Source organism: Aphis gossypii, chromosome 3, assembly GCF_020184175.1.
Source record: "Aphis gossypii isolate Hap1 chromosome 3, ASM2018417v2, whole genome shotgun sequence".
Classification (NCBI taxonomy): Eukaryota; Metazoa; Arthropoda; class Insecta; order Hemiptera; family Aphididae; genus Aphis; species Aphis gossypii.
Genome location: NC_065532.1, coordinates 23,801,201 through 23,826,481, shown reverse-complemented (window position 1 = coordinate 23,826,481; position 25,281 = coordinate 23,801,201). Strand labels below are relative to the sequence as shown.

The 25,281-nt window shown below is 25.4% G+C and overlaps 2 protein-coding genes across 6 annotated transcripts; one reads left to right on the top strand and one right to left on the bottom strand.

Annotated features, from left to right (window-relative positions):
* The first annotated feature begins 1,932 nt into the window (after positions 1-1,932).
* On the top strand, positions 1,933-25,214 carry LOC114132303 (voltage-dependent calcium channel subunit alpha-2/delta-3). Of its 5 annotated transcripts, XM_050203549.1 has the most exons (30): positions 1,933-2,542; positions 4,902-4,983; positions 7,951-8,058; positions 8,194-8,407; positions 8,586-8,717; positions 9,637-9,896; positions 10,657-10,770; positions 10,865-11,069; positions 11,191-11,327; positions 11,395-11,535; positions 11,592-11,684; positions 13,563-13,619; positions 14,354-14,434; positions 14,506-14,580; positions 15,142-15,246; positions 16,976-17,047; positions 17,544-17,685; positions 17,745-17,799; positions 18,078-18,229; positions 18,408-18,455; positions 20,327-20,420; positions 20,873-20,905; positions 20,973-21,104; positions 21,186-21,298; positions 21,687-21,832; positions 21,916-22,182; positions 23,167-23,281; positions 23,360-23,555; positions 24,018-24,228; positions 24,916-25,214. In XM_050203549.1, the coding sequence occupies exons 1-30, from the start codon at positions 2,442-2,444 to the stop codon at positions 25,033-25,035; spliced, it is 3,801 nt and encodes a 1,266-aa protein (XP_050059506.1). In that variant the 5' UTR covers positions 1,933-2,441; the 3' UTR covers positions 25,036-25,214. The 5 variants fall into 5 exon arrangements, with proteins under 5 accessions (XP_050059506.1, XP_050059509.1, XP_050059508.1 ...); XM_050203552.1 differs by lacking the exon at positions 13,563-13,619; XM_050203551.1 differs by lacking the exon at positions 18,408-18,455.
* Positions 15,244-16,768, bottom strand: LOC114132345 (uncharacterized). Its single transcript, XM_027997782.2, has 2 exons — positions 16,668-16,768; positions 15,244-15,810 (listed from the first exon to the last, which is right to left on the bottom strand). Exons 1-2 carry the CDS (start codon positions 16,680-16,682, stop codon positions 15,346-15,348), a joined length of 480 nt encoding a protein of 159 aa, XP_027853583.2. The 5' UTR covers positions 16,683-16,768; the 3' UTR covers positions 15,244-15,345.
* Positions 25,215-25,281: the final 67 nt, after the last annotated feature.

The window sequence follows — 25,281 nt, the reverse complement described above, 5'->3', positions numbered from 1 at the left end:
AATTATATCCTAGGCTGAAAATCATCCCCGTTCAGAATCGTTTTTTGGTACCTATAGGTACAATGATACCTATCTTAGAGCAGAGCGTTACTCACTTGACCACTCTTTTTTAGAATTTATTTTTATTTTATTTTTAAAGATATGATATTTAACGTGTTATTTCATTATTACCAAAGCTTAGACATTTAATTTGTATGCGTACATAATATTACTATCACATAGTGGTTTGAATGTTTGATATAATTCTAGAAACCGTTTTTCGCATTTCTAAATGTTATAAGTTTATAACTATTATACACACGTGCCATTGACCGTGTGCCGTTTATACAACTATTTCTACTATTTTATTATTATATTTATATACATTATTCTACCAGTACTACCTATTTTATCCATCATCGTGTCCAACTCATAATTTTACCTCTAGGCCTGAGTTATTGTATCATTTGGCGTCTTTAATAACATTTTCATAAGCCTGCTTTTTATTTTTTGCCATCAGGAATTTTGTATTATTTTTAAGTTCTTTTTCATGTGTACACTTTCACAAAAATTATACATATTAAATACCTATTACAGTTAGCGATTTATATATAAGTAGTATAAACTTCATAATATACAATTCTTACTATAATACTGCATTTGAATATGTATGGACTTTATTTTGTCGTACTCTAAAATATTTCAAAGAAACAATAAATTAATAATTGTATACTCATAGGCGGCCATAGCATAAATATACGAATATTCTAGGAAAACCTATCCAAATTAAATTCGACCAATATATTTAGGAAAATCAATAGAACTATTAACTAGAAATTATTTAATTATAGGTAATATTGATGTATCATATCAGCCATAAGCAATTACGTACAATGTACTCTATCTGCACTCTGCATCGTCAACAGTAATTTTGTTTAATTAATATTGTAATACCTAAATTTGATATTAAAAAAAAAAAACAAAATTATAATTTGGTATATTTAAATTAAAATCCCTCTTACGTCCTGTATGGCTGTATTATTATCTAAACATTATAGTATTATACACAGCATGTCGCATGTGTTACCGGAAGTAGAAACATAATTGAAATACATAATAATATTCCTTAGACAAAAATTCTGGCGTTAATAATGGTTAGCAAATTTGCATATTAACTCTAAATTGAACGAGTCTATAAATATGGCTCATCATATTATTTTTAAATCATCAACGGGAAGAATGTTCATTCTATGAATCAAATTTTTTTTTTAATATTCGTGTTTAAGTGTAATGTAAAAATCAAAAATATATATATATTATTTTTAGTATATTTTATTTCGTAGTTATCTATTTCCGAGGCTTTATAATAAATAATAATAGTTGTATATGTAATTTTAAACTATCCAAAATAAATCATTTATACATAAGTGTTACTAAGTACGAGTACCTATTTATACATAACTAACTTACTGATGGCTATATATTTAAGGTGGGTAGAGACATTTGACATTTCCTCAACACCTTTTTATCGTATCCAATACAATACAATTTTTTTTTTTTTTTTTTGACAAGTTTTGACTTGGATTTTTATAATAATGTATTAATTTAAATCGAGCTTATATATACGTACGCTTATAACTACGAGATAACGTCACAATGACGAGTTAAAAAAATGAAAATATAGTTGTATAATACGCCTATACCTAGTTATTATGTCGATATAGATATTACTTATATTATTAGCATTTCGTCACTGCCGTCATAAAATAAAAACGTATATACATATATATAGGTACTCGAGGATAAAAATTAAAAAACCAAACACAATCGATCATATTCGTCGTCGCGACGGCGTTGGACGTGGTGGCGTATTAGCAAAGTCGTCCGAAATCGAGTCGTACGCGACGCGGTCGCCGTGCGCGCGTTGTACCCATGCGCCACGCATTTCAGTCACCTCGGGGTCTCCGTATCGATCGGTCCGCGGCTGGCCGGCCGACAGTGCGATGCACAGTGTCATTAGTGTTCCAGCGACGGCGACGGGAGACGGACATCGGCGGTCTAATCAAAACAAACCCGATAACATAATAATATAATATCATATTATTTTCATATCATAATATAATAATAATTATTGTCGCTGGTATTATATAGTATTAATTACGTTCGTGCTCGTCCGGTTCAACAATATCATAATCGTCACTGTAAAATATTATAATATATATTTACTTTAAATCTTCGTTCCTCTCGACGACTTACTATACACTATAATTTAATATTTTTATCACTATTTATTAACGTTATATACCCATAAAAATATAATACAAAAGTAAATTATATCATATTATATACTATAATTTTATTGTAATATAACGTTGTACAAATTGCCGCGTATTTAGTAACTATATATATTACGAGTATATTATATATAGTATATTATCCTTATTGTAAAGACAGACAATAACATGAAATCCGCCAAAGTCTTGGTCGCCCTATTCCTATACGGGTGTTTCATGGTTCGGGAATGCATTCAACACGACAATAACGAACCCGTCAAAACGGCTCTGTAAGTACCTATATGTATACCTAGGCAATAATTATGTGTGTATATTATATACGTGTTACACGCCATGAGAAAATAAATGGACCTACACATATTATGATGTATTGATTGTATTGTGATCGTTCAAAATAGATATAATATACATTCATATACCCGTCGTCGCATAGGTGCAATTTGGAAGGTGGGCATGGGTGGCTTAGTATCTCCGGTTTTGAAATTAGCACCCTATGGTAAACATTTAAGTATGTAATTATACCTATTTAATCGGAGGGGTGAAATTTGCTCATCGTGTAATTCAAATAATCATATCTCATAAAACTATCCGAAAAAAAGAGGGTGACGTGATGATAATTTTATAAACTTTACCTATATAGGTTGCTATATAGCAACTATGCCTACATGCATATTGTGCAGTATATCTATTTATAGTTATTGAAGCTAGTAAAAGATAATTTTTTGTTAGCTGCTATAACGTGTTAATATAATTTAAAAATAATTTACAATTTATCATTAAACATAGGTACCTACATAATAAAATATAAAAATTCAGCCCTGAAATCAATATAATATAATTATAATACGTCAGGGGGCTTGGAAACATATGTAATATGTATTCGTGTATTTTTAGTACGTTGTAAATCATTTATAAAAAGTCACATAAACCTTTTATAATATTCACTGTCCAAAACCCCAATACATTCTTAATATTTAAGTTTAAAAATGAATTAACTAAGTCCCAAAGAGGAGAGGAAAACGATAGACCCTCTCAATATCATCACTATGATAATTTATAGCCTATACTTAGTTATCCTCCGAGGAAAATACTTTTTACTTGAATTTAAATAAAAATCGAGGACGGGCGTTGGTTTTAGTTTGAAAAACACTGCTTTATAGCAGATAAATATTAGGGTATAAACAACGGAGGACTCCGTCCAACCTACCACCTATAGTAATATAGTAAACACATATAGTAAATTAAATAACTATTAAAAAACCACAGTATTATAATATTAGACACTGATGTTACTTATATTATATTTATTATTTATGAGTGATATTACTGGAACTTATTTTATGGATGTAAAATTAGGTATTTTATAAAAAAATAAATATAATTCATTAATTAAATTCCACAAAGATTTGTTTGCATTTTCTTTTTTAATCTATCTCTTTTTAGGACAATAGGTATTTTCTTTCTTTGCAGTTTGTTTGTCCTTAACCCACAATTTCAATGTGTTGATATTGAAAATTGATGGACCAATATAATCACTACCTAGCAATGAAATATGTAGGTACGGTCGTACGGATCTCAAAGAATTTCTTTTAGGGGATACAATTTCAATCATTGAGCTGAATGAACTCTCACATTCTAAAAATATTTAACCACAGTAATTTTTTTAATATCTTAAACGTTTTCTTCTTGTATGTCTTTGAATTAACGAAAACTTGTAGGTATACATTTTTGAGATAAGGGGCGTTAATCGACATTATCACTATGTCCATATCGTGCATTGAAGTTGTCGGGTCGATTTTAGGAACAAAATTGTCTTATAATCAGACAACAATTGTTGGTCAAGCACTTCTTTAAACTTAAATGATACATTAGATGAATTTAAAAACTGTACCTATATGTATAATAAATAATATAGTTTTAATATTATTTGAAAAACTTCTAAAAAATTAGGCAGAATTGATTTTACGAAAACGTATAGTACACTGTAAGTTTTATTCCTTAAAAATGCATTTCCCGAGACTCTAAATTTATTTTCTTGATTTTTAGTCTCTGAAATGTCACTTTTATACTATTAACGACTTTTGATAATATGAATGATTTTTAAAATTATAGTATGATTTAAAGACAAATTTAAATCTCTATTTTATAGATTTAATGATAAATCAGACAACTCATGTAACATTTAACATATCACGTAATATTCCTAGATAGGTATTGTAAAAACTCATTGAACGTTAATAATTTATTTAAACCTGAATACTTTGATTTCTTTTTGTGTTAGCTCCTAGTTTTTAAGAAATGTTTATGTTTTAATGATAATTGATAACTATTAGTTTGCTTAAAATAAATGAAAACAAAATCAAATACACCGTTCAAAAGTAGACATCTTCAGAAAGATGCTTTTATAGCGTCCCTTACTTTAATGAAAGAGAACACCGAAATCTATGAAAAAACGTAAGCGGGCACAATCCACTTGTCCCCCCACCGTCAAATTCGAGCACTATTTATTAGCCACCGTCAAAATTATGTTGACAACAATGCCATGTATATATTTTATAAAAAAAAATATATGTTTATTATATAAATTATTGTATTTAAAACTCATTATTGTGTTCATAAATGATTTAGGCTGCAAACGTGGGCTGAAAAATTATATTTTGAATTGTGGAACTGCGGAGAATATATAACGAATCGAAAATCACTGCAAACCGTAAGTATATATATATATAACTACGACGCACGCATTATACAAATAGATAACTATGATATCATATTTTTTATAATTGTCTGGTAGGTACCTACAACAGAATATAAAAACTATAATATTATAATATTTTAAATATTTGATTAATATTATTGCATAAGCCATAATTTAGTTTGATATACCTAGTAAACACTTAACATGTTTGTATTGAATGCAAAATATGTGATGTAATTATATGCTCATAGGCACCCGAAAAGGGGGGCAAGCTGGGGCATTTGCCCCCCCCTCGCTTTTCAAAAATATGTTTTAAATTGAATGTTTACAGATAAATTACTATTTATTATATAACAAATCCTAACATTGTCCCTTCCTAAAAAAAATTCTGCGGGCGCCTATGATTATGCTAAATGTAAAGTATTTAGAATTAAGGCTATTATAGCCCTTAGGTATTTAAATAATTAGATTTTTTTTTTTATTAAATGTTTTTCTTGGTTGAATTATCATTGCCATTTTTATTAAAAATTAAGATATAATATAGGTATGCCATATAATATAATATGTAATTAATATAATTTTATATTGTACAAATAGTTTGTAACTAAATATAAATAAAAAAAAAGTAATAGGGACTATTATTAGTAGTAAACTATCTCCATAAATTAGATTTTCTATAAATTATTTAGTTCCAATTATCGTTTAACTTTAACAATACAGAATATTGAAATTTATTTGTATTTAATGTTTCAGAATGTTCTATTCTATTAAAATAAAAAATTTACGTTGGTAATTATTATTACTTATAAAATTATTGATAGGGACCTACTTAAATTATAAAATTATCAAGAATACGATAATATAATAAACTTACTAAATTTAAAATTTCAGGTTTATTATTCCCACATTTTAAAAAGCCTTCAACATATAACATAAATATTACAATATTTCGCAATTAACTAAATTAAAAATTTGATATTATTATATAAGTAAAAAAAAATATAAAAATATTGTACCTAGTACCTACACAATTCGTGTCACGCATTTCACATGACATTTTAATATTATAAAATAGATATTTTCATAATTAAATGTAACTCAATAATTTAAAAATATAAAATATTTTAATGTACGAGTACAAAATGTTTTAAAAGTCATTCATTGTCACATACAAGGATTATTATTATTAAAAAAAAACATAATTGTACACCACACATATTATACACCATTAACAGAATAAACACTTCGTTAAGTATTTTCATTAATGTATAGTTGTTATTAAATTAATCGCTACGTATCATTGGCGGACATTTGGATGAATACATGGGGGCTTGACGCTTGACATTTTTACTCATAATCAAAATTAAGTAACCTTCAGGCTTCAACCTACTAATTTACTAGCTATAAGTATAAACCTCAAACATGTATAGGTAATGTAATATAATTATAAATAAATAAATGTAGTAATATGTTAAATGGACAATAAATCTATTAATATCAATAATACTGTAGAAGTGTAGAGTATAAACAAATTAAATATTTTGAAAGGGGAGTCCCGGAGTAGGGAGGAAACTTAAAGCTTTGATTTAAACTTTCCAATTATTCCACCACATTGGTCACTTATAAAACATACCTTTAATAAAGTATAAATATACATTTTATTTTTTAGATAAACATTGATACCTACTCACTCCCTGTAAATAATATTTGTGGTGGGAGTAAAGAGTCTATTAAAATTAATTCATTATATTTAAATTTAATATTTTTACTTATAATCATGTAAACAATACTTATAATAATAATATAACCACATAAACAATAAATACAATTATACAATTTCAATTCTGATTATTGTTTATTTATGCGGTCGTTTAGACAGTTCCTAAACTAAAAACTTGTTTTTAATTAAAAAATTTAAAAACTAAAACATTATGTTCTAAAACTGTTATTAATAGCCATTAAAATACTACCTAATAACTTACAAAATCGAATTCACCACAAAAAAAAAAAAAAAAAATACATCAAATATTTTTTTGTTTTATAATTAATTTTATTCTGGTGTATTGTATGAAAATCATTCGATTGATTCATTCACTTAATTCAAGTGCAAAAGCCTAATTTCATAAACACCAGGTAGATAAAGTTTTTATATTAAAATTAAAATTATTATTTAAATGATTGATTTAATAAATTTGAATACCCATTTAATATACTATAAAAACTATTAATAATAATTAAAATTACAATCTATTGAAAACTTATTAAAGGTATAATATTATTATTATTTAAATAAATAATAATATATATATATATATTTATTTATTATTAGAAACTTTATCAATAAACCGTCAAAAACTGGTCTACAAGTGGTCAGAGCACAGCAGTGTTTTTTCTTACTAATCCATTAAGAAATTATCAGTATAATTGTTTAAAACCATTAAATCAATCACAACTTAATAACAAATAGGAAAATAGTTAAATATATATTTAAATCAAGTTGCGGAAATTAAGTAACATGCTTTAAAATTATAAGAACTCTAAGAAGGTACCTTATGTATCTAGTACCTACACTATTTTATTTAAATACTGTTTCGTTAATATAGATTAAATTAAATGCATAATTCAACCGATATAATGTACCTAATTTATGTATAAATAGACTTAAAACTAACTATTACATAGTCGTTAATTAGGTTAGATAGTAAAAAGACATTAGATGTAACATATTTTAAAAATTAAAAATAAATAAATAATATATTTTTCCCTAATATTAAATAAATATTTTGTAAATTTATTACATTTATTCAACTATATTTAATGGATAATAACCATTAAAATATATTAACAATTTAATTTCTTAGTCAATGTTGTATTTTTAAAGAAAAATAGTTTATTTATTTAAATATCTAGTATACTATTTTATAATAAAATATTATTTCAATATCTTTTCGATTCATTTGCAATTATTTTTATTCGTAGAAATATAACAAGGAATCAAAATTAGAAGCAAGGAATGGGCAAATTTTGGTAGCAAATATTTCGAGTGTTATCAAATCAATGATGGATAAAAAACAACAATCTTTAAAAGTTAGTAACAATACATCGTTTTGATAATCAAGTTTTGTAAATTGATTTTATATGTATTCAAATATTTCAAACACAATATTTAATGAACAAAATTAATTATTTCTTATAAATAAATATGTGTGTATTATTTTGTAGAGAATTTTAGAAAGCGTTGAACAAGTTGCAGTTTCAGCACACGACGATGAACCTCCGGGCAATGATTATAAGATTCGGAATTCAAAACCAAAAAAAGCTACCCCAGATACCAACATATTATTAAATGATCTAAAAGAAAATTCTCATTTTTACAATACGCCTGTAAATACTACTTATAGTTCTGTACACATACCAACTTATGTTTATGACCGGGGTAAGTCTAATGTCTAAACACTTTTAGCTACACTTTTAAATTATTTCTATACCTATAAAGTAATATATATATTCATAATTGTATTCATAATTAAGTATAATATTATTTAAATATTTTTTCGCATTTATTTATTAAATACCGGTAATAATTTTTAAATATTTAATACATTACAATTTAGCCACTGAAGTAATTAAGGCTATCAAATGGTCAGAAAACCTGGATGCGACATTTAAAAAAAACTACGAAACCGATCCAAGATTATCGTGGCAATATTTTGGTAGTACAACTGGTTTCATGCGACAATTTCCAGGTATATTCCAATATGTATAGTTTATACCAATATATTTTTCATCATACTAGGTATATAATTTTATATTATATATATCAATCATTTTAATGGTCAAAAATGTATACCGACTTTACAAAAGTTTTTGATCGAGTAAATCGTGAAAACATGGTACTTTTTTTAGTGTACTAGTTCAATTTGGCTTGGGTGAGCCATTTTCACCCATATTTGATTAATTATAATTTCGAATAAAATGAAATGAGTAAAAAAAAACTATGGTATGAAATTCCTTCCTACAAATTTGTTCGAAAATGTTATATGGTCGTAATAGTTCTCATTGTATCTCACTGTTGTATCTCATTGTATCTCATTGTATCTCACTTGTTCTCACTGTTCAAGTGATAATTGAAGTTAACCATTCACTTTTGTATGTAAAAAAAAATGTGGATACACGATTTAATATACTAAATACAAAAAAAAAAAATTACCATCAGGGAAATATCCAATTTAGGAAAAAGACTGTTTGAGAATTTTGATTCGTATTTTAAAAATACTATAGTATCAATTTATTTGGTTCATACTCTAAGTATAATTTAAAGTACCTTCCTAATGTTTAAATAAATACAGTCTTGCGGTCTCTTTCAATAAATAAAATATATCAATAAAAAACATTTCATTCATTCTTTAAAAAATCTCAAAACATCAATTAGGTACTTATGTCAAATCAAGATTGTATTTATTTTTACATTAACAAATAAGATACTAATAGACAGTATATCAAATTTGTAACTAACAAATAAATCCGAATTAAATTCATGCTCAATTTACAAATGTTTTAAACTTTAAACTATTTTGTTGAAAAATACTCTCAAATCTCTCAATTTCTTTTGTATTCATTAATTTAACTATAATTACTAACCTGTAACTCGTCTAATATTTATAGCAATGCAATGGCCAGAGGAACCAGAAGATTTGTATGACTGTCGAATGCGACCTTGGTACGTTGAAGCAGCAGCCAGTCCTAAGGATATTCTTATATTAGTCGATAATTCTGGGTCAATGATGGGACAAAGTAAAATCATTGCCAGACATGTGATAAATACATTATTGGATACATTATCAGTGAACGACTACGTGAATGTTCTTGTATTTAGTAATGTAACGAATGAAGTAGTGCCATGTTTCAAAGGTTTACTAGTACAAGTATGCATTAATTATTTAATATTAAAAATAGTTAAATTGATTTTATTTTGAACTGTAATTTTAAAGTAAAAATAAATTATTAAATATTGAATTTTTATAATAAATTATTTATAATACTTATTTAATTTTTTGATAATACACACATTTTTATTTCTTAAAAGAACGCCACATCCGCATGTGATATTTCTGTCTTACATAATATGTACAACATAGCAAATTTACGTTCAGTAGAATTAATTTTATAAAAGTTAGTTTAAATATTGGAGTAATTTTACTTATTATCAAATTTAAAAGAAATAATATTATCTAGGCTATCACATAGGCTTTTATTAATTTTAATATTATTATTTTAAAGTGAGTTATGGGTATTTTAAAGTTGTAATATTTTACATATCTAGTTATAATTCACTTAACAATTTTAATATCAATAAACAATAAAAGACTATGAGATAAGCTAGATAATATTCTTACCTATTCTCTAAGTTTAATAGGCGAATTTACTCCGATATTTAAGCTAACTATATAAAATGGATTCTGCATATAATTCTATGACGGAGACAACCCATGCGAGTGTTGTGTATAATACTAAATAAAAAATTAGAAAAAAATGTACCTACCTACTGTATGATATTGTAATATAAAGATAATAATCCTAATTAAATATTGATTAATTTATAGAATAATTTAATACCTGATAAAAAAAAAAAAAAATTGATGAATATTTAGACATTTTAATAAGGATATTTTATTTCTTATTCAGGCCACACTTGCAAATATCCGAGAACTAAAATTAGGCGTAGAAAATATTGCCGATCCAAATAATATCTCAGATTTTAGCGAAGCATTAACCAGGGCGTTCGACACACTGGAAACGGTACTTAATATTCACAATAAATTAATACTTCTGTTTAATTATTCTTTTGGTAAATATACATTTGGTAAAATGAAAAATACAATTTAATTGTTAGTACCGCGAACGAAATATGGGTGCTATGTGTAATCAGGCCATCATGTTGGTTACTGATGGAGTACCAGAAAACTTCTACGAATTATTTAAATCACATAATTGGAAGAATGGTACAATGGGTATGCCAGTAAGAGTATTTACGTATCTAATTAGTCGAGAACTGCCTGAAATAAGAGACATGCAATGGATGGCTTGTGCGAATCATGGTAAATATTTTATAATTGAAAATATTAAATTAATTTATACAAATTTATGTTAGGTACCTAGGTATTACATTTAAAACCATAAACAAATAGAAAATAAGAACGATAACATTTTTTAATTTAGGGTATTTTGTTCATTTAAGTACGGTAGAAGAAGTTCGAGAACAAGTGGTACACTATTTACCGGTAATGGCTAGACCATTGGTGTTACACCAATCTCATCATCCGGTTATTTGGACGCCGTTATACGCTGACGTTACTGTAATCATAGTTTATCATTTAAACTTTATAAGTAGTTAAAAAATAAATCAATTGATAATACTTTTAGGATCCAAAAATGACTGATTATTTGTGGGAAAAAGAAGAATGTCATCAACAGTATAATGATACGATAAGCTATAAAAAAACAAAAGACAAATTTTTCTATCCAAAGAATATAGCAAAACGAGAACAAGATCGAAAAAGAAAAGTATGTACCTACCTAAATATATTTTGAAACTAAATTATATTTCAAAATGTTTTTAGGAATTGGATCAAAATGTAAACGTAAATAGACAAAAAAAACACAATTTAATAACGTCTCTTGCGATGCCAGCATTCGACAAGAAAACTGAAATGGTAAGTTTATAAAAAATAATTGTTGAAGTCATATTAACATGCAACAATCATCAATTTATTTCATTTTGTTTATAAATTCATTTTAGAAGGATTAAAGCTGTACGTTGTTTTGGAATACTTTCAAAATAATATTTTGTATTCCAATGCAACGTTGAATCTTACACAATTTAAATTATTTGAATACATATAACCACATTAATATATTAACACATCATATACATAATTTAATGCATATTCACCGTGCCGTAGTCAGACGAAATTGGGTGTTCGTGTTTTCTTCCCTCCTAAACTTTTTTCGTAAGTTCTTAATAACTAATTGTGTAAACATAGAGTTTCAGATCAATAAAATCAATTCTCCATTATTCCTTAATTACCAAAAAAAAAAAAAAAATCCTGGTTTACATTATTAAATAAATTATTCAAATCAACTTTATTGATATTGTGTTTTTATTAGGAATACGTGTGCTAATTAGTAACTTATAATTGTTTTTTCCTAATTTATATATAATTTTTATTAGTGGACTAGATTTTACAAAGGAATTTTTAGGGTTTTAGTCTAAAACTACAATTTCGAAAAATGAGTTAGGTATATAACTGGCTTTTTGTTAATAACTTAAAAAATAAGTATGGAAAGAAAAATATTATTTTTTATGAAATGTAGTGAAAATAAAGTTCTGACTACGGTACATCATAAAGTGTCACACTGTCTTAGTAAACTGCATTACTTAAGTAATTAACTAGATTAAAATTTCATAGTCCTTATGATACCATTGAATATCTAAAACACAGTTTTTTTTAGATGTTATAGTTTATAAGCACTATATAAACAGTAAGCACTGATAAAAATAACTTGTCTAATGTCTAAGTACTAAATTTTGTTATAATAAGTACATAAATAAAATATCAATACCTAAAATACTTAAGAAAGAGTGTATATTTTATGTTTTCTTAGAATTTTAGGGAAGAGTCGTATATTATGTGATTTTGACTTATTTTATAATATTTATATCAACAAAATGTTAAATATGGTTTACAGATTGGTGTATAATCCATGGTTTTTGAGTAACGAGAGTATCATATTTCTCACCACTGATCGCTTTAGATATTATTTTACCTATTTAGTATTTCTCGTTCTATCCCTCTTTTTATATTTTATTAGAGTGTTTGTCGATTTTTCTTTTTAACTATAAAAATCGACATTGTTTTTAAACTATATGAATTACAAACTATTAAAATATTATTATATTTAGAACGCTAATGGCAATTGTCAATTATCGGTAGATCATATTATATATTACCAGCGACGGCAACGTTTTATCATATAGATTGCCATTTGTTGGAACTGTTGGAAGTCTGTTGATGACACATTGGTGTGTGCTTGTCAGGTTTTTGATTTAACAACATTACAAATAAATAAAATATAAGTATTCAATTTAAAGTAATTTTTAATTGAATTAATGTTTTATAGGTACATTAATATATTATTATATAGGTAAAAGGTATTAAAATAAAAATTATAATTACTTACATGAGAAATTGAGATTAATAATTAACTTCATGGTAGGTAAATAATTTATAATAGTAAAAACTTAATATTTATATTTTACATAATCAAATTTACTGAGATGTAGGAGTTTCAAATTCTATATTAATAAATTATATTCTTACGTGTATATGTGTATGCTATAGTGTTATACATTATGTGACACCAACCCTCCCCCCTCCCCCCAAAAAAACCCCTACCTATTAATATATTATTGTATGCAATATGCGTATTTTTGACAAATACATTAATGCCGGCAGATTGTTAAACAAATATTTAATATATTTTTTAAAAATAACTCATACTAAACATGTTTAATAATTATTTCCCAACAGAATATCACAATAAGAAGGCTAATAAATGATAACTACTGGGTTTGGGAAACAAAAGAGGTATTTAAAAATTCAGCAGGTAGTCTTCCATAATTTTTTTGGTCATCATTAGAAAAATCTTAATATTTTTATAGTAATCATATTTTATTATAATAGTTCGTTAATGTCTTTATATTGTGAAATTTATTCTTCTATCAAACAATTCTGTATCTATTATAAACTATATTATATTGTATTATAATAATTATTATAGTAATTAAAATTAAGTGTCAAATATTGGAGCCTAGCGCATTGGATAGATTAAACGTAATAATTTAGAACGCCTAGAAATCTAAGTTTAGAATTAATATTTTCTTAGATAGAATTTCTAAATAATGGTGATGGATTAGGGACCTAATACGTTTTAATTATATTTATTTAGGTACCTAGTTAGAAATAATAGTTAGTACTAATATTTGGTTTCAAATAGATACTTGGCCTGATTGGAACCTAATTCAATTTTGAAAAGGCGTTTTATATATTTTAGTCAATGACTAGCGCGTAGAGAATCAATAGTAATTAGTATTTTAAGTACGTTGTAGATATAAACAAGAACCTTAAATTGATTTAATTTAAGCAAAATAGAGTAGACAGATCTAATTTTATGTTGTTAGTATTATTTAATTTGTTTTGTTGAAAAATATAACTAGCTGGTGTGCAGTTTTTTAAAGGGTATTACTTTGAATATCGCACACTTTTATTAAAAAAATAATTTTTGCTAACATATTATAAGTAAAAAAGTTAAATGTTTACAGACAAAAGTGGCCCATTTACTTGGTGTTGTTGGAACTGATGTTCCCGAAGCTGATCTACGAGAAGCAATGTCACCTCACATAGTTAGTGAAATATATCTCAATGGTTTTAAAATATTAATAATATTTATTCTATTTTTATTCTTGATTTTCAGTTGGGTGTCAATAACTATGCATTTATCGTTACTAATAACGGTTTTATTGTCACACATCCAGATCTCAGACCAGTTGTAAGTACATTATAATGTCTAGAAGAAAATATAAAATGTTTCTCTTTACATATATTTTATTATTGAGAATACTTCAGAACACGCATGTGGTTATTAAAAAATAGAAATTTGTGTTAAAAAAAAGAATAATGAAAAAAATATCTATCAACTTTTTTATTAAATACTGAAATTCAATTATCTCATTTCATTACGTAACGAACATTTCAATTTTAATTTTAATACAAAACTCGTCAATAAACCTTTAAATTATTCCACATTCTTATTAAATTTCAACGATCGGCTTTTCTTCACCGATCAACACGTGTCTTAATAAATAAAAATAAACACACAAACTTACTGTCTAAAACTGTTTTTATAGATTGTATTTGTATATTATCTCTAATAGATTCTTATGAAATCTCGATTATTTTTATAAATATCTGACTTGAGTTATTGATTTTGATGTATAAATGTATAGTTTATTGTATAACTATATAAAAAAAAAATGTATATATTTATTAGATTAGATAATATAATATAGATATAAACGAATTTCGTTTTTACAAAAATTAATATTTTTAGTTTGGAGATATTTTGAAGCCAAATTACAATAGCATCGATGTGACTGAAGTGGAACTTGTCGAATCCGACAATAACGCAAGGGTATTTGATCGAAGTATACTCACGGTTAGTACAAAAATAAACATTACATAATAAATAATGATTAACAATTTCAAAATTATTATTATTTATTTATTTTTAATATACACCATTATATTATTATCACTATCCAAAGAAAGGATAGCCCTGGTATCCTGGGTATGTGTACGGAAAGTATCTGGGATAATATGTATTCATCATAGGAAACGGATAAACCATTAAAGGACTTTGGTAGTATGATTGGTCGTCATTCATATTATTATCCATCACGTTGGAACTAGCTGTCACTAGAACTTCTACAGGCACTTGACGAGTCTTAGGTTTTCGATCAGTACTTAAAACGATCACAGGTTCATTTTGCTGGACGGTGGTGGACGTGATATTTTTTTGAAATTCCGTTGTTTTATTCTGTGGTGTAATAATTTTTCGATCATCGGTAATTTCTGGATTTCCTGTCTCGAGAATAGCTGTTGTTTCATTCTGTGGTAAAAGAATTTTTTCGATGACACCATATTGACCCCCAGAATTATGGGTAACATTTATGTTTTTGCAATCGAGACAAGAAAAAGTAGCTATAGCTATACAAACCACCTATACATTTGCAAAAAAAAAAAATATTAGCATATCTAGAATATTAAAAATATTAATAAATAATAATTGTTATTAATTTTAGTATTCATTCGATAAAGTTTTAACTCGAATTAGTTATTACATATAACCTTTTTCACCCAGTTTTTAATTTTGCTTTAGTTACTTGTATACTATAAAATGTTTTAAACAAAAACGTATGTAGTCTAACCTTTAAAATTAAAATCATATTCATAGACAATTTAATGTCACTATTTAATAAACAGCATGACAAAGACAAAAATATCAATAGAATTTTAAAAATAACCAAATATTAACCAATATTTTCTATAAACTAAGTACTAAACTTAGGTATTATAATATGTAATATATAACCTATTTTAGGTTCTAAACAAAGCTAGGATAGTTAAAATATTATATTAAATTTTGTTCTATAACCGTTTGTTGATTTCTTTTAAAACTATCGTGTTGCCTATTATGATCATTGGTGTTTAACTTGAATAAAATATAATTTCTAAATTTTTATTTGTTTTTTGGCAAAAATTAAAACAGAATAAAATTATATTACTATATGCTACTTCATTTTGAATTTATAATACAACAAAAATTATAATTTGGTTTTATAAAACTATTGTTCTTTAAACAAAAGTATTTTTAAATAAAAATGTATGTGTATTTTCAATTCTAATTGTATGCAGTTATACGGTGTTAAACATTTAAAAATATAAGAATGTGTATATATTGGTATTAAAAAAAATACAATGGCTTAGAATACTTATTAACATTTTGTTGTGTATAAAATATATTTTATAGATAGTCGTATCATCTAAAAAAAATATTTACAAATAATATTTACTTACAAAGCTCCGCATCATTGTTAAATTCTAGATGGTTGTTTGGAATAGGTGCGTAAAATAATAGATGACGATTTAAACATAAATGGAGTTTACAGGAATTATTACCATCTTATATAATATTACGATGTCGGAAATATTTCCAGTTCGTCAAAATCACGGTCATTGGTTTTTAAAAGAATACCTATTGAACTATAGCTTAACTAATCAATTTTATATTTTCCGCTGAAATAAATATTTTATTTAAAACCATATAAATCGCTTTGTGTTCATGCACCCAAAACTAAATGTCTTTTCTTTTGTATATTTTATAGCTTCGTGATTATATCATCAATCAAACAACTGGCGATCGAGAAATCACTGTGAAATATCATTACGACAATATAGTAAATTATTTATATTTATTAAAAAATAAAAATAACTAATAAAATTTTACATTAATAATTAAAATTATTTATTTATACAATTTTTTACTAAGTAAATATATTTTATTTTTATGTTAACAATTTTGTTCTCTCATATATTTATTAAATTTGTGTATCATGATTTATGAGTTATATTTAACATTTAAAATACATATAATAGTCTTATATATGATAACATTTAGTTCTATGTAAATTCATAACTAATAATACTTGGAATACTTGGATACTATTAGATAATTAAATAATCAATAATAATGAAGAATTATAAATATTAAAAAAAAATTTTTTATTAATATGACAAGCAATTGTTATCATAAAAACTAAAGTATAAGTTATGAAACAATTAATACATTTAATACATATAAATATAAGCAAATAGATATCTATAATATTATATATAGATAATTAATAAATTACTGATTTAAATGAATAATACATGTATCATTTATGTTAAAAGAGACGTGCAACAACAGCAGAGAGACATTATTATTATTCGATTGTTGAAGGAACTCCATTTACAGTTGTGGTTGCTTTACAAGAAAAGCACTTCGGTTACAGAGTTAAAATACCAGAAAGATTTCAAACTCTTAATACAACAAGTAATTTTTAATAAAAATAAACTAGTTGATGAAAATTAATTTAACAATGTATTATATAGGAACAACCCTTTTGGACCTTTTCAAAGATGATGAGTGGAGAATTCATCCAGATTGGTAAATACTAAATTATATTATCCCAAAAATATCAATGTACTATTATAAATGATTTATATATTTTAATAAATCTTATTCAATAATTATTTATAAAGGAAAAATTACTAGCGTATTTAATTAATATTTTATTAGTTTTTTTTTTTTGCCGTACATATTAATTTATAATTTTCTACTTGTCAATTACCAATTATTAGACTAAAAATATGTATGTATTTATGAGATAATCCAATTAGTTTAAACTTCAAACGGAAATGTGATTTTTATTTATTTATTTTCAGGCTGTATTGCAGATATGCATACGATGATGGTGATAATACGTCATTTAAAACTCCAGAAGATGAACTTAAACATTTTTTAAAGAGAATCAGTAAAACCGATAATTCTTGGAATAAATGGCCTCCTCCGAGATTTTATAGTGAATCATACGACTGTACGTATATCTACATATTGCTTCTAATAACCTGCTTCCTATAGCTACCTTACATCTATAAAATAACATTAAACATTTTTACTAATAAAAATACCTTTGATATAATATGTATTAGCTTTATAAATAATAATATATATTCTTAATGAGCTGTAGGATTAGTAATTATTTATTTTCGCAGCAAACGGGTCAATATTGCCCGAAGAAAAATTCGATTGCAAATGTTATTGTGAGTTTAGTGTTAATATTTTTGCATGATCAAGCTTGATCTCGATGTTTTGTGCAAGTTCAAAATTGTGAAATATAACATTTATTTTATTTTTTTAATGAATTTATTTTATTTTTATAATTCTGGACACGCAAACCAAAAATATGTTTCACTACTGGTTCTATATATTCAGTAACGGCTATCTCGAAATAAAATTGCACAGGTGCTCCCTTAAAAGAACTAGTACTCCCTACCAGTATTTTGGACTTAGGGTAACGCAAAAAATATTTATTAAAAATAAATTTTTGAACTTACCAACATTTAAAGTTTATTTTAATGTGGTCTTTGAGTTTTTTAGAATTAACCATACAAAAACTTTTGGGCATTAAAATACATTCACTTCACATATACTATGTCCAAAATTTCAAAGTCTATACATTTTATACATATTATACATTTTATTATCCATGAAAGGGGTGCATGAGCACCTTTTTACATACCTACACGATAGCCGCTACTGTATATATTCATAAATTCTTTGATAAATTAAAAAACACACAAATATTTCAACATATTTTTAATAAATATTATGAGTATAGTAGTTATAATTAATTTTTTGTGTGTAATTTTATAAAATATTGAAATATTTTTACGAGATAGTTAGGCTATTTTAAAAACAATGTTATGTTTCTTAAATTATGATCGGAGCTATGAATGTGTTTGTCTTACAATGATTTGTTTTTTATATCAATTTTCATTTTCTGTTTGTGTCTTTCATCACGTTTTTAAACTGTTTCACTGCTTTAAATTTTAACTTCTTTGAATAGCTACTTAAATTTAGTTGGTATCTTTGGGGGTAAAAGTCAATTTCAAATACTTTTAAAAATACATAAAAATAAAACGAATTATAATCTATAATTATAGATAGTATTATATTAGATAAGTACCTATAATAGCTAATAACTTATAGGCATAAAATATGTTTAACTTATATCAAATATCAGTTGTAATTAAAAAATATCCATGATCTTTATAATTCCTTAAATAAAAAAAATATATATACCTATATATAATAACAATAATAACAATTCAATTAATTACTTATTACAGTTTAATTTAATTTAATTATAGAAAAATAAATAAACTATTTTTTTTTTTTTTGTTAACATTATTAGATTATAATATCTATTTTATTATATATATATATTTTTTTTTAGTATTGAATATTTATTAATGAAAAAATTTAAGTGTTTTAGTGGCTATTATATATATTATTTATTATATGCATACTTAATTGCCATTTAAACATTAAGCCACAAGGTTGATAAGTTTAATAGTAAGAATAGCGTGTATAGTTTATATAATACCTGCGTGTATGTCAAGTTATATTATTATCATAAATATTTAATTTATTTTTTATTTTTCGTGCTTAAATCATATTATTTCATGATTAAAATTTATTGAATATTGTAACTACAATTTGTTCAGTTTTATATTTTATAACTTAATCTATATTTGCATCCAATTTTACTACACTCCAGCAACCTTCTTCCAAATATTAGTAAATTAGAATTCTTTTCCGTGATTTTTATGAATTATACAAACGTGTACATGTTAGCTATAATACATCGCACCTTGATTTGATAAGTTTACGCGATTTTTTGATTGTGTTAATATTTGTGTACCATTATAATTTAGCTTTGATATCATTCGCTTGCAATATATACCAAACATAAAGCAAATAAAAAGGTTTACAGCTCATAATTAATGAAGTATAGAAGTTAAAGAATTTAAAAATGAAAACTATCCAAAAAGCATGGCTTACAATAAACAACAACAAATTATGATACATAGACTTCCAGTAACAATTACTTAAGACTTTTTGTTTTCAGGTGACAAAGAACTTATGCTTAGTTTGATATACGATGCCAACATGACTAAAGGTATTTTTACAGAAGCTAAAAATGATACAGATAAGAAAAAAAAGTAAGTTTTTGTATATGCTTGATTATTTTAGCTTGATTTTTAAATTCACTTTTCAAATTGCACAATATAATATAGTTTATACACTTGAAAATTATAAAAAAATATTTGTGCAATAACATTTTTTTGGAATTTTTATTTTAGCATAGGCAATTAATTACAACTTGCAATTTAATAATTTCAGTACTAATATATACTTATACACGTATTTTGATATTTATGCATATTACATATTATACGTTTAATACCTATATTTTTCATTGATTTGATTTTATAAAAATATATGAAAGTAATTAAATGTATAATATCCAAAAAAATGTTACAATATTTTGAGCTTATTTATTTGTTTGCGTAAAATTAAATCACATTAAATGCACTTACTCACGCGCTTTATATATTATGTTCACTTTAATATTTTTCACGTTAACACATCGCACTATTTTGTCTTAATGAAGTCCAGCAGCGGTCTTGATGAGTTTATTACCGAGGTAAAGTACTCGTATAGGTCGGTTAAGATAATTAAATTAAAATCTATTACTATTTATGTGTTTTTAGAACCGAATTTGAAAAGAGATTTGGAGTGACATTAGCTTTTGTTGCTACCCATAGTGGTCTCACCAGATGGATGGATTATGAAGATAAACCCAAGACGTCATACAATTCTGATAACCATGAAAATCAACAACCGTAAAATAAAATATTCAATCATTTTACTTTCATGTAATAAATTATAATTCATAACAAATACTTTTTACGTAATTTATACAGACATTTCATTGACGAAAATGTTTACTCAATCGAAGAAGTTTGGTATAGAAGGGCTGTCGAGTATAATATGGTAAACGATGAAAGCTATGTATATTCTGTACCATTTGAAAATGGTAAGTTATTCATTTTCATGATTTCATATTAAGAATTTTAAGTAATACAGTTGTAGTGTTCAATAACAAACTATATAAAAAAATTATAAATCCATTTTTTTTTTATCTTTAATACAAATAGATGTTTTCAATAATCGAAATAAGTTCCATAAAACTTAAAAGTTTCCTATCAAAATATTTATGATTCGTTTTCAAATATTTCACTTACGTCAAATTAGAATTGCATACATGTATGTCTAACTACTGGAAATCAATTACATTTATTTGTTTTAAATTTAAATAAAAAAAATGCAATAGGTTAAAAAATTATAAACAAATATTTAATTAAATATTTTGTTTTTTTACCAGTTTTTTTTTTTTTTTTTTTTGAATAATGTTTATTTTTTAGAAAATATTAAATCAACATTGGTAACGGCGAGTCAAGCGGTTTTCGTTACTAGTAAAGAAAATAAAAAGAAAGGTGCTGCTGCAGTTGTCGGCTATCAATTCAGACACTCGGCTCTTCAAGAATTGTTTTCGAACATTACAAAACAGGTGAATTTTATACTATAAATATTTTAACTGTTATAGATAGTTTGAATTAAAGCTATTTTTTTTTTTTTATATAATAATTACAGTGTTACTCAGAAACTGGTTGTACGCCGGCAAAGGACACTTGTCAATCCTTAGAACGGGATTGCTACATACTTGACAATAATGGTTATATTATAGCATCAGAAAATCCAATGGATACTGGGAAGTTCTTCGGTAAAGTAAAAGGACCAATCATGAATATGATGGTAGAAGAAAAAATTTACAAAAAAATAACAATATTTGATTATCAAGGAGTATGTTTTAAGCGAGAAAATGAAGATGATTCAAATAGTTCGTCATTTTTGTATACTGTAAGTATTTAATTAATTATTATAATTTCAAAAGTCGTCTACTTTTCAAAGACTGATCTATTCATTTTTTTTGTCTTTTTCTTTTTGGCTGATTTTTCTGTTGAGATAAAATTTCTGTCCGCTTCTTCTTTGAAATAATGACCCCTTGGTCATCATGAATTTTAACGTTAACGAGTAATTTATATTTTCATTATACACTTAAGTAATTTTTTTATTTAGCTAAAATATTTAACAATAAAACTTATAAAAAACAACTATCCTAAATACCCATAAATTTAATTTAATGCACTTACGAGCTATAAATAATTGTAATATATGCAAATACATACAAGTATAAAATATATATTATTATACAACTAGCCTAACAAATATTTTTATTTATGTTAGACCATATGATTAATCAATATCATCATATTTTTAATTTTATATTCAAATTTATTTATTTTTTATTTATGGTTGGTTTTTGTCAGCATCAATTATGCTTTTTACAGTAATATTTATTTATTGCAAAAAATACAATAATTATCATAAAAGCATTTAACACCTCTTGGTTTAACATTTATTTAAATTATAATTATTCACATTTAAATCATCGTATATGTTTTTTTTTATCTCACGGCATTTTAGATAGGCTATTTAACTACATCACTGTTGTGTGTCTATTTTTTCAGTATCTCATAGTTTGTGAACAATACGAGTAAATGCTTTAAAAAAAAAAATCTAATGTTGTGGTTAGGTACCTTAACCTTAATGGACTTAGATTTTCGGATATACAATTCTAATTTTAAACTCTCGGATGTTTCTACTAGTATACACCAATTATTAATTACACTATAACATCCTTCTAGTTCCATTGAAACCGAATATTAATAAAAGCCAATAGCAAACAAATAAAGAATACTTTTTCTTGTATAACATACGATTATACTAATATTCGATTTCTACTAAGTTTAATGAATAAAAAAATATTTTTTTTTTCGATAGCCGATACATCATATGAAACAATTAATTGGATGGCTAATAGGGCGTGTATTATGGTTGGCCGCTCATTCAAATTTTCAGTGGATGGTGTCTCAGGCTCAAGCCATATTCGAAGACGGTTAGTACACTTATCTTAGTTATCTTAATTTTTTAATCATTTTCACTTAACTAATGATATCGTGATTGTTGTATTCAGTTCCAGATTACCAAGAAGATGAAGAAAGTAATTACAGTTCAGATACTATCTCCACTTTTAAGATTGAAGGCGAAAAAGCATTAAAATACGTTAAAATTAATCGAACTCGACCGAAGTCTTGCGATCGTGTCGTCGATTTGTTTACGCTAACTTCGAAAATTCCAGAGAAGGTTGAACGTAAATCTATGTGTGCCAGGTAATATATTTCAAATATATTTTTTACCTATAAAATATCTAATGTTTATTGCAGTGTGGCTCTGGTTAAATTTTTTTTTCTCCTTTCCCCTATCCTATTTGCACGCCACTTACAACCTAACCTAACCTATCTAATGGTATTGCACGTATAAACTACGACGTATTGACGTCACAACGAAATTATTGCATACCGTGACCATTTAATTTAAAGACACTAATTTAGTATGTGACATTTTTTATTGCCTAAAAAAAAAAAACCTAATTTATAATAATATTTTAAGCTGATATGATTTCTATAGTATACGTGTGCTTATACTGTGAAAAAGTAACGCTACCATCATTTATAAAACCATTTTTGTTTAATCCCACGCCTTAACTCTTAATTAATATCTATTCCTGCATGATAGGGTACGCTTAAAATGACCTACCTATACATGCAAATTACATAATATGTTCTTAACAGGCCTTATGAATTGCGAAAAATAATGAACACCAACCTTATCTTGCTGGTCGTCAACGGACGGTGTCCAGAATCGTCTAAATCCGAAAATTTTGACACCTTACCAGAAGAAGTTATGTATGACGAGTTCAATAATTCGTTGGGTTGTCACAAAGCGTTTTATAGTTTACCACGACGTAGACCTAAAACAGCTTGTATTAGGACACATCCAGACGTAAGTATATTCCGACGACTATCATTATAAATTTTTAAGCAAAAAAATATATTTAAGATTCTTCTTTTTATACACTTTAATACACATTATGTGTACGTATATAATCATTCAAGTATAGATAGATAAATCTTGGACAGCACGCTAGTACACGTACCTACACTACGTCAAACTAGTTTAAGGTACTTATGTTGTGTTTTTAAATCGATTATCGTTCATTTACATGTCGAATTAAAAAATTTTAACTGTATAAAACACAACATATTGTTCTAGAAGAATTCAAAATTATTCAAGAAGTACGGTATGTAGGTATAGCCAAAAATAGAGAATATTATAGTAAAAAATATTATTACCTACATCTACCTACCTTTCAACCTATCTTATATGCTTACCTATTTATATTTTCCATACATAGCCACTCGTAGGTGCATAGTAGCAATTACTCTAAAAAATTAAATATGTATAAATGGATATAGGTGTTTTGTAATTTATTAGATAATATAGGTACATCATATACATATTATGTGCGTGTGTAGGTATATCTATTATCTACACACAGTAAAAAAAAATATAAGAAAACGCTGAGTTTTAAAAATAAATAACATGAAATAAAATGTTTTTTAGCCGTTTAGGGCTGTTTTTACAAAGAAATGGTGTACTCAATTTTAAATGTATTTTTTTTTTTTTTAGGAGCACGAAATTTATGACAAAATGTGTGGCAGCAGTACAATAATTACAATTACACCAATAACTTTGTCAGTAATTTTTTTTTCTACGTTTAATTTGATAAGGTTTTTTGTAATTTTTTAATTCTAAATCAAAAATTTAAATTCTCTTACTTATGTATTGATAAATATTGTTCAAGAAGTTATCTTCGATGTTAAATATTTTGTCTATTGCGTTTATTACAATATAATATACGTTAAATCTTGATATTATAACTGCATGAAATTATTACCTACATTAAATGTAATATTTTTACCATGTAACTAGGTATTGAATTTTTTATTTTCTACTTATGAGAAATGAGAATGCTAAACACAAAATTGTTATTAA

Coding starts and splice junctions, on each gene's coding strand:
- LOC114132303 (XM_050203549.1), top strand. CDS start 2,442: ATGAAATCCGCCAAAGTCTTGGTCGCCCTATTCCTATACGGGTGTTTC. Junction 13,620..14,353: donor GGGTTTGGGAAACAAAAGAG/GTATTTAAAAAT, acceptor AAATGTTTACAG/ACAAAAGTGGCCCATTTACT. Junction 23,556..24,017: donor CGTAAATCTATGTGTGCCAG/GTAATATATTTC, acceptor TGTTCTTAACAG/GCCTTATGAATTGCGAAAAA.